Source organism: Dermacentor andersoni, chromosome 5 (assembly GCF_023375885.2).
Source record: "Dermacentor andersoni chromosome 5, qqDerAnde1_hic_scaffold, whole genome shotgun sequence".
Classification (NCBI taxonomy): Eukaryota; Metazoa; Arthropoda; class Arachnida; order Ixodida; family Ixodidae; genus Dermacentor; species Dermacentor andersoni.
In genome coordinates, this window is record NC_092818.1 from 102,821,770 (window position 1) to 102,832,207 (window position 10,438).

General features: G+C 48.3%; 1 protein-coding gene across 5 annotated transcripts in view; it reads left to right on the plus strand.

Moving 5' to 3' along the window:
• The window catches only part of GluClalpha (glycine receptor alpha 1), a 398,335-nt gene extending 392,507 nt beyond the window's left edge, over window positions 1–5,828 (plus strand). For all 5 annotated transcript variants that reach the window (XM_050178334.3, XM_055070894.2, XM_050178330.3 and 2 more), the window contains one exon: window positions 677–5,828. In XM_050178334.3, coding sequence (XP_050034291.1) covers window positions 677–907 — 231 coding nt within the window. In that variant the 3' untranslated portion in view covers window positions 908–5,828. The remainder of the gene's footprint in view (window positions 1–676) is intronic.
• The last annotated feature ends 4,610 nt before the right edge of the window (window positions 5,829–10,438 follow it).

A 10,438-nucleotide genomic window follows, 5' to 3' on the forward strand; every position in this document is an offset into this window, starting at 1 on the left:
TTTGATTCTTCTTGACATTCGTCACTGCCTCGTACATAGCTGTGCACCCCACTGCTACCGAGATTGGCTGATCTAGAGGAGGTGCGGATGATATGAAAACTATAAAATCAGTAGGAAAAAGAGAATCCACACAAAATACGGCTGCTAACATTCTTTAAAAACTACATAGTATAAGTAAGCCAGCAAAGCATTGCACACAATTTCCCTTCTCATCCCCGAGCGCCCGCATTCGTAATAACTGGTTGGCAGTAGGAAAACCGCCTTCTCTAGAACGTACGTGCACGCGTTCTACACAAGGCAGTGTTACCAATTTTACGCTCAGATATGAAATAAATAATAGCTGCAGTACCGTTGGCTTCACAGCAAAAGTAATTCAGTCGATACATTAGTGACGTGTAATGAGCGGGCAAATTCAATGTAGCGCAAGCAAGAACTTGGTTGCACATGGGATAGAATGGCAGTACTACTAAGTGCCCACGTAGGACATTATCTAGGTGTTATTGCACATTTTGCTGAGCCTTTAATCCTTTTTGCGGACTTTGGTGCTGTGAGAGATCTACACCGAGGCCTAAACGAATCCTAGAGAATACTCTAATGTACAAGCTTCTCTTTGCTCGAAACCAGCGTCGCGCTGTCAATTAATGTACCCCCCTCCCCTTTCTATTGCCGTTCGCAGAAGCCGCTGGTGCACCACCACGGAGAGCTACATGCCGATAAGTTGCGGCAGTGCGAGGTGCACATGAAAACCCCCAAGACGAACCTTTGCAAGGCCTGGCTTTCCAAGTTTCCCACGCGATCCAAACGCATCGACGTCGTCTCGCGGATCTTCTTTCCGCTCATGTTCGCCCTCTTCAACCTCGTCTACTGGACAACCTACCTCTTCCGGGAAGACAAGGAAGACGAGTGACTGAACACGAACGCCACGACAGCAGCAGCAGCCGCCGCCATCCGACACCATCGTCACAACAGACACGCACTCTGTCGCGCGCGCTCACGACAACGGGTGCGCCAGCGCCTGCCGCGCGGTGGCCGCCGAAACCCGGGAGCGGGTGGGGCTGCACCCCGTCCCGACTCCTCATCCTCCGTGCACGCTCGAATCGTCATCGCCACCACAGCCAGCAAACCGTGCGAAAGCGGCGGCGCGATGTCGACACCAACGCCGAGGGCTGCCAGTGGCTGCGCCTCCGACGCGTCGAAACATCGCCACTACTGCTTCCGTTGCGACCCTCAGCCCCGTCAGCACCAGCAACGAGGAAGGGACCTTGTTTCGGGCCATCCCTTGGCTACTGTTGTTTTCGCACGAAAGATCATTACGCAGCTGATGCTGAAGTGCAATGGGGGGAGGGAGGGGAGGGAGAAATGAGAGCGGGAGGGTGAGAAAGAAACAAGTAAGCTAAAGTTGTCGATGGCGAGATGTTATGTCCGGTTACCGTACAATTGGTTGTTGCATTCAGAGTTTGTGTATACGAAAAGAGTTTATACGTGAACTGGTCCATTGGGGCAATGTTCGAACACAGACGTGCCTCTCGTGTGTGCCATGCGCCGGTCTGCTTCTCTAACCGCAGCTATCACTCATGCCGATGGAAAAGAAAATCCGCGCACCTTCAGAACTGGTGCTTTCGTCATCTCGTCGTTGTGAGGCTTCCGTAGTAAATCGATACTATTCTACCCCGTCGGCTTCTCTATGCAGAGCCGCTAGGGGGTGAGGCGCGGTTGAGTGTAGGAAACTACGAACGGACGCAGACGCTTTGGTAATACACGAGAGGGACGTTTCGGGCAGGCGCTTCAAGGCTAGCGCCAAGGATCATGGGTATTGTAAACGAAGTTGCTGCGATCCATACAATGTATGAACTTCTCCCAAAGTCGTAGTGATCGATCTAGCTAGTCAGAGCGTACGTAGGGATGCGGAGAGTGTGTTCTTTGACGCTTGCATATCCAACCCCTGTCCCATGCGTACCCTCCCTAACTCTTCTCCTCCCTAAGCAAGCTGACTGTCATTATAGAGGGTCAAGTGTTTATACCGCATGTTTCTAGAGAGACAGGAAGCTTACGTACGTTCTCAGTGTTGAAAAAAGTTTAATTTCCGCAACGCTCTATGGTAGTGCCGTCCCACACAAGAAAACATCGTCGCTATATCAGCGACGCACCAAGAACTTCGTCACGCTCTCTGTTTGCTTCGGGAACCTGCACTGAGATGTGATCAGCCTTTGTTTCGAGTAAAGAAGTGATGTTGCAAACATTGGGGCTTGGAGCGTTGATGTGTCAACTTCAAAAAGGACGACGGCGAAAGCAGTGTGCGCACGAGGCGTTTTAAGTTGTGTCACTTGCGTGAATGACATGTGAGCACTCGTCTTGACAGTGTGTACATTGATATTCTCTCGTGTCTCTCAAGGTGTTCGTTGTGGGGGAAAGGGGTCCGGGCACCGCCTCCGGTCCTCCTTTCCCGGACTCTGGGCTGCAATAGCTCTCGCGACACTTCACTGTGTACCTCTGAGCAGTGCCTCAGTTCGGCTTCGACTCTTGTCTTTTTCTCTCTCTCTCCTTTTTTATGTGTACGCCGAGGAAATGTAGGCTGCTGCGGGTCGACGGTCTGACGGCGTCGACCCGTTTGTGTTTCGTGTGCAAGCGCGCTCCGCCGAGTCTTCCACCGTGTGTGTGATGGCTGTGGAGGGCCCCAGGGGGGTCTAGAATGGGTGTCCGTGGGGAGAAGGGGCTACAGAGACTACCGTTTATCCTGGTTATCCTTTCCAAGGGTATTGCAGCCAGCTGACCGCGAAGTCTTGTAGGCAACAACTTACCGCCCTTATCAGTGTGCTTTAGCGAGCAAATACCGGCTGCTGTCAGGTGTATGTTTCATCATTTGAAGCAAAGGACAGAGCGCACGGATGTCGACTCGCCTGCGGGTCTTGGAAATGACCGAAACACTGTTACTCTGAGACATTAAAGCGAAAGAGAAAACAAATTGTGCCGGAGAACTATAGCTATGGAGGGGGAGGGAACGAATCTTCGCGTAAGCGGGGTATTGTCGGCCTGAGTTTGTTGCCGTTATATACACCTTAACGCTACCAAAGTCTGGGATATTTAGTGCGATCAACGTACGAGGGACAGGAAATGGCTCAAAAGAAGATCTAATACCACGAACTTGAGCATTAGGTGAATAAGGCATTGACTACTGGGCATTGCCAGGCACCAACGGAAACGGCTGTGCCGCCGCCCTAGCAGGATGATGTGTGCGCCCCCTTTCCAAAAAAGCCAACATATCGCGACAGTTCTGTCCGACACATACGGTGGAAAATTTGTTGCTCGGCGGCTCCGGTTATGCGTGAGGCCGACGATAGGGTCGCGGCTTCGACACACTGGCAAAAAAAGAATGTTGCTTCCAAGCCGATCGTCTAGGCAAGTCCTTCACGAGGCTACCCACTTGAAAGTAGCTACACCGCGTAACTATAAACACTGCGCCCCTTTACCCTCGAAGGTCGTCTTCGTCGCTTTGCTGTTACACCGTGCGTGGTGCTTGTTTGTGCACTTTTATTTTTCAGTTGAAAAGCGCCTCCGCACCGGGACCTCGTCTAGGAGTCGCTCTTTGAGATACCACCTTCTTCCTCACATAAGCACTTACCCTGAAACTAAAAGCGTGGACGGGAAACATGGCGAGCCAGGCCTTTGAAATGCGGGGCGACACCGATGCGACGCGTTGTCCCACGTGTGCGGAGGGCGCTTTGCAAAAAAAAAAAAAATCAAGAAGCGTGCATCTATGCATGTATATAGCATGCACGTGGAGACGCCGGTGTACACAGGCGTGCACACAAATGTTTGTTTGTACAGCGTGGGGCGCAAGGTCACCCTGCTGCTCGTTCTCGTCTCGGTTCAAATCCCCACGCGACGTTTCGTGCCCTGAAATTTTTCCGCCATTTGGGAACAGTGCCCAAGAAAAGTTAATACAACAACGGTAACTTATCATTGCCACAATGAAGACCGGCGCATGCAGTTCCTACGGATCCTTTCTGTAGTCCAGCTGATATTATTCCAGCCAGTTGACGCTGGTTTGCTGTAGCTGGACATGCTTACATCCTTGATACTGCCACATTTCGGCCGATATGATGAGTATTTACCTGAATTCACTCGCCTAATTGGAGGAATTGTGAGTAGCTATTCAAGAATATGCGAAGTACATTGTGTAGCTAAGCTACAGAGTTGTCATAACTTTATTTCTATATCCTTAGTCCATGGGTAATCTATTCTTCCACTGGTAAATCAGGTGTGATGCAGTCACCAACAAAAAAGGAACTCTGTCCTGGGAAATTTCAAAGCACTACGCGCGAATTCTGTCTCTTAAGAGATTAAAGAACGAAGTGGCTTCGGGCATTATGTATCCGTGTACATACAAGTGACGTTAACTTTTTGGTGAGTCGTGTATCCTCTTGTGCTTTGTCTTGACACGAGCAAGTACATTCACCCACAGTTAAGGAGACTGACGTGTAGGGAAGCAAAAAAGTAAGTCCGTACTTCGTATCGCAGGGTCCACAGTCACCGTTGTACATAGATGCGTAGATCGGTATGTGCTTACGTATGTGCTTGTCTAAACTGGGTTCGCTGTACATATGGTTCAAGTGTTTCATAGTGAATTGGTGTTTTCTTACGTGCACCTGAGCTGTCTGTAAAAAGTGGTCAAAGTGAACGTTTGTTGTTTGCCAGGCAGAAGTCGTGTGCTTTCGCTCGTGTATTCATTTCCCCGAGGATGAATTTCGATAACTTAACCTCATGCGACACGAGAAGCTCATTAGCCAAATCAAATTCCTAGTTATCAAATGTTGGTAATGCTAACGCGTCGTAAGTTTATGAAGGATGTAGCGCAGTAAAAAAAAAAGAACGCAAATTGCTTAAGGCCCTGCAGTATTTTTTTATAATTCCATTTTAGCTTCGAAGTAGACTAACAGTCGCTTCATCGATGCGTACTGAATGTAACTGCTGCTGTGTGAGCGTTAATCATTTCATTCAGGAGGAAAGCAGTGCAAAAGAAGTCAACAAGAAGTCATCAGTTTAGACTTCTGCTTTAAGTTCACGGGCGACAGCACACGGTTTTTCGCCTACTTGCGCAGTCATTTTGTGTGCGAAGGAGTGTTAGCAGACGCAAGTTTCATGTTCGGGCTGCTTTTGTGCTCTTTTGCCTGCTGGCGATTCCGTAAGAATGCACTGTGCCAAAGGCTGCTCACATCTCAGTGTCCGTACCGTACGACAGGCCCAGTTTGTACTGAGGCTGTTGTCGAGATAGTTTGTGCTCGAGCTTTTTTGTTCGTGTTCTTCTACTTCTTTTCACGACTGTGTTTGGGTTGAAAGTGTGGCTTTTGTGTCTGCACCCACGCACCACCCCAGTGCTGAGTGTATTCAGAGTCAGTGCAGTATCGCCCCCCCAGTAGGTCATGCATGATTTGCCACCGAGTTTGATAGCGCTTCTGTCAAAGAATCAAAACGACGAAACACAGACTCGAGTGTTTCTCTTGTACAGTCTGAGTTGGTCCCGTTTCTAGCATGTACACGCGCGGTCAGCACGCAGATATTCTATCGACGAAACATGGCTACTGTTAATAATAAAAACGAACGAAAAGACCGATTTCGTTATGTATATCTCCCCTATAGGCATAATATCGTCGAATGTAACTACGAAAGTTTTGGGCGGCGAAAGTTCTCGCCGTGAACTTCACTTGATCTGTGACGTACATAGAGACATAATTTGTTAGGTGCAAGCAAAACATTTTGACGTATAACTAAAGAAAAACGTACGCTTTATCGAGTGACATGAATGCTCAATGAAGGAAGTTTGCTGCTCATGATGTCTTCTGTCTTCATTGATGTCCCCGTCCTTGAAAGTACTGCGTGGACGTGTCAAAAGCTCACTTGAGTCTTCTTGGCCTTAAACAAGCTGCTGGTGCCAAACAGAGTGCCTCTTACGTGGCGCTTTGTGTTAAAGCATATAGGCAGCAGCCTACCGAAACAAAGTTTAATAACAGAGCATGCTAACAAGGTTAATACTGGGAACAGAAGACATTCAATATACTGCAGAGTAGTATACTCCAAAAAAAATCAAAACACGAACTGAGTATTCGTTCCAGAAGATGTACTGCACAAACACTGTCTCACGAACAAAGCAGCTTCCTTACAAACACAGCACCAGTAATCAAACTCCATCTTGACCCGTGATCTCTCTAGCCTGTTTGGCGTATTGTTGCCCCAATGTTCTTACCACGAATAAGTTCCAAGGAGCGAGTGACGACATTCAAATATCCTAAATCACTCTTAGAGAAAAAGTTCGAGGGCACCTAATGTTGAAGCATTAATGTCCATTTGAACGCCGCTGAGTGGTCCTTCGAGTTGTGAACTCCTCGCGGGCAAGCGAGAGCGTTGAGACGTTTGGCAGACGCCTCCAACGTAGACAGCACAAGGCCGGTGCACTTCAATCCATGACGTCATGCTACCCGACTGCCATGGAATCTAACGGGGACGCTTCCGAGTAAGCCGCGGTGACTTTGACGTCACCGCTTTCATCACACCAGGTTTGACAATGGAAATTTCGGTTCAAGTAGCATGATGCCATAAAGCAGCGTGCACAGACCAGGCTATCTAGGAGGCGCTGGTTTAGCCCACCATTTCAATTACGGGGCAATAAAGAAAAAGAAAGCGCTGATTTAGCCCAGTGGATAAGACACTGAGCTTATGAGCGTGACGTCACAGGTTCGAAACTCAATACCGCTAACATTATTTTTCCTCTGGAATATCCTGTATTTTTTTTTTGTACAATAATTTCGTTATAGGAATTACCTAGCAGAGATTAGAACGCAAGCGAGGGCTTGCGCGGACAGGGAACGCGTGGATAAAACAGGCCTCCGAAAGCGAGCGTGACGTGACGTGGCGTTGCGGCGATGCCCTCTCCCCTCATGGAACACCTGGCGCGCCAGCGTGGCAGCAGGTGTACCCTTTCGCCCGCTCTGCTCTGTCGAGGCACGCACGTGACGTGGCATCGTAGCCAATGGGAATTTAGGTGCCGTTTCGCTGCTACAGACGCCGGCCTTTTCGCTGAATGGACAATTTGATGCCTGCGCGTAAAAAAAGAAAAGCAGTGTAAGCTGTTTACTTGATCATTACAGCCCTGACACCAGCACACAAAGCCTGTTTAAACCAAGTGATTCACGCCACTTTTGCGAAGTTGGTCCGGACTGCTTGCACTGGACTGGAACTATATATACGTGCCCAGAATGGTAAGAAACACAGGGCACGAGACAAATTCCATCTTTCTTTTGTTCTCTTAGACATATACGGTAGCTATAACACTGACACGCCGAGAGTTAGCTTTAGTAGGAGTATTTCTTGTTGGGTTAGTTGGCGAAAGTAGCTTTTAAAAGAACGGCGCTAATCAGCAGACATATACATAGCGTGCTGGGTGAAACCAACAACGTATGGCTCGCCATCATGTGGCTCTCCTCAAAGTATTTTTAATGCGAAAGCATTATACGCCCCACTACGCAAAAGCCCGGCGTTGTAGTCGGCGGCGCGACTGAAGGATGGTACCAAAAATGGCCGACGGCAAAGGGTAAAACCACATTTGAAAAATGCTCGAATTGGCGTCAAATTTCTCAGGGAGGTTACTGTAAACAAAGCAGATTAATGCCTCCGAAAATAATATTAGGTAAATTTTGGTCTATAGGCGGGAATGGAAACCGGGCCTACGGTGTGAGAGACGAGCACCCTTTCCCGGCCCCACGTCGGTTCCATGATCCTGGGCGACTAAATGTGTGTCTAGTGTGTGCGTCATTGCGCACGTCACATCGCAGCCATATGGCTGACTAAACACGTGACCTAGAGCGTGCGTCGTCGGGCGCGTGACGGCGCAGCTAATGAGTGGAGGTGGCGCCATGTCATGAGTATATATAAAATGGGTGTGTGAAATAAAAAAAAAGCCTTAATGTCCAATTGAATGCCGCTGGGCGGTCCTTCGAGTTATGAACTCCTCACAGGCAAGCCAGCGCGCGGAAGCTTGGCGCGTTTTCGTTTGACCTTAACGAGACGCAGGTAAAACGTCTATGAGAGCTTGCGCGCGCAAGGAACGCGCGCGCAAGCTTGATACGCTTACGATTCAAGCAATAATTAAAAAAGTAACTAATTAAAAGCAATTAACTAATTAATACTTCGTGATGAAAAAAATACTTGCCGTAAGTACATACGACTGCAGCTAGTATGTAGTCGGTATGATTTCTCTAGAGCACTTGGTAGTTTTTAAAATCGTAGTTCAAGTTAGCTGGGACACCCTGTATACATATATATATATATATATATATATATATATATATATATATATATATATATAATTTTCGGTTGTACGCCATTTTCCGAAATACTGTTTTCTTCTTTCTTTTTTTTTTTACTGCATCCGCAAAATACGCTTGTCATCACCAGTAATAACAGTCTCGCTTCAGTTCGGCCGTACTAATTTTGACCATACAACGCTATGCACAATCAGAAGAACGCAGCAGAAGAAACAATTAAAGCAAGAAGGTCGGGGAAGACCTAATAACTTTTGCTTCCCTTCCATATTTTGCGTTCCTTACATCACTTGAAGCAGACGAAAGGAAACCCTGGTGCAGTTCCACCATACTATTAGCCTTGCCCAGGAAAGTGTGCAAGTCCAGTCACTTGGTGTCCCCTTATATTGAAGAACGTCCATGCAAAAACAGTGAGGCAAGGAGTGATAGACCACGCTACAAGCCCTAATCGCCCAAAGTGAATTATATTCATAAAGTGTCTCGTACTTAGAGCATTCCCGTTACAAAACACATGCGTCGCGACTTCAGCACAGATATTGGCTATTTGGGAAAAACCAATAGATGAAGCAGTCCATTACACATCACTCAACTACAGCACACATTTGTGAAGCTTTCCTTAATTTTCCATAGAGCTGATTTTACTGATACGCTTGGCACAGCACATACGTTTGTGCCCAGGCGTGCCAGCCATTGCTTCAATAAAATTCCAGATGAAAGTTCAGCGCATGCGACGCATTTCTCCTCTTGTCTTTCTGTTCCACCTGCTTATCGAGTTTGTTACAATCAAGCTCAACTTTCAAGTCGAACTTGACAGTTCGAATATTCAGGGACACGCTTAGCATACTTAGTTAGAACAGTCTTGGACACACGCTCAGCGTCCTACTCCACATTACAAGTGTGATACGTGGAACGATCAACTCCTGCAAAGCGCGTACACACGCAATATACACAAGCTACACGAGTAACAAGCACGAGCACAGAATGGTAGCAGGTGAATACAGTGTGCCTAATTCAGGCGATTGTGCCAGAGAAAGACAAATCGCGCCTTCGTTGCGCGCAAAGTGCCGGCAGCGTTGCTTCGAGAACCAAGAATGCGCTGCCGTTTGAAAGAGCCTGCCAGGTAAGTGTAAAGCAGATTTGAGGACACCTCTTTCCGATCGGAAAGTGCGTGCCGACGCACAAAGCTAACTCAAGTCATCGCACACGTTACACGGTGGCGATATCGTCACTCGCTAATTGCGCAAGAAAGAGTTAGTGTAGGCGTGTTACGGTGCTTTAGAGCTAAATTGTTGGGAATATAGAACCGTCCTTGCTAGGCTGCATTTTGTTTTTGTTTTTATTTAAGCTCGCTCCAGGCGGATTAGCACGGCATTAGTCTGCGACAGCTCAGGCTTAAGCTCGCTGGCATCCCGAGATTATCGTCTGGTGCACGCGGCGTGCCGCAAGCCGCTGCCAAGGCGGTATATACTGTCGGGTGTTCCTCTCACCCGATCAGTCCTCCGCTGCTCTGGACTAATGCGGGAGACTAAGAGGGCCGGGTATTTCGTCAGTGCGACAGAAATAGCGAGACCGAAACGAATGCGAAAGCAGAGAGTGCTGCGTCACGCCGTGCTGTAGCGTCGCCCCGTTCTTTGATTCCAGTTTTGCCGCAACACGCGTCTTGTCGGTCTTCGCTTTCATCCCCGCTGTCGTGTGAGCGTTCTTCGAGTGTGTAGCGCGCACACACGCTGAGCGCTCAAAGACATATATATATATATATATATATATATAAGGAAGGCAGCGATGTTAACCAGTCAAGAGTCCGGTTGGCTACCCTGCGCTGGGGCAAAGGAGTAGGCGAATAGGGTTAACGACACAACTGAGACGTCATCAGACAACTGCGCAAGATAAAACCCAGTTGGAGGAGCTGCGGCCGGCCCCACGCTTGAGGTTAGAGCATAACGCCCTAACCGCGCGCTCGTCTCACGTGAAACGCCACTTCCTTCGATGCAAGCGAGACGTGAGAGAAAAATTGCACCGTCTGAGGACGATTAGAAAATGTGTGAGCATAGAAGGGCAGGTATTCATGTTTGGACTTCGGCATTCGACGGCAGGGAGCTGCCAGAAAAAAAAAAAAAGAATAC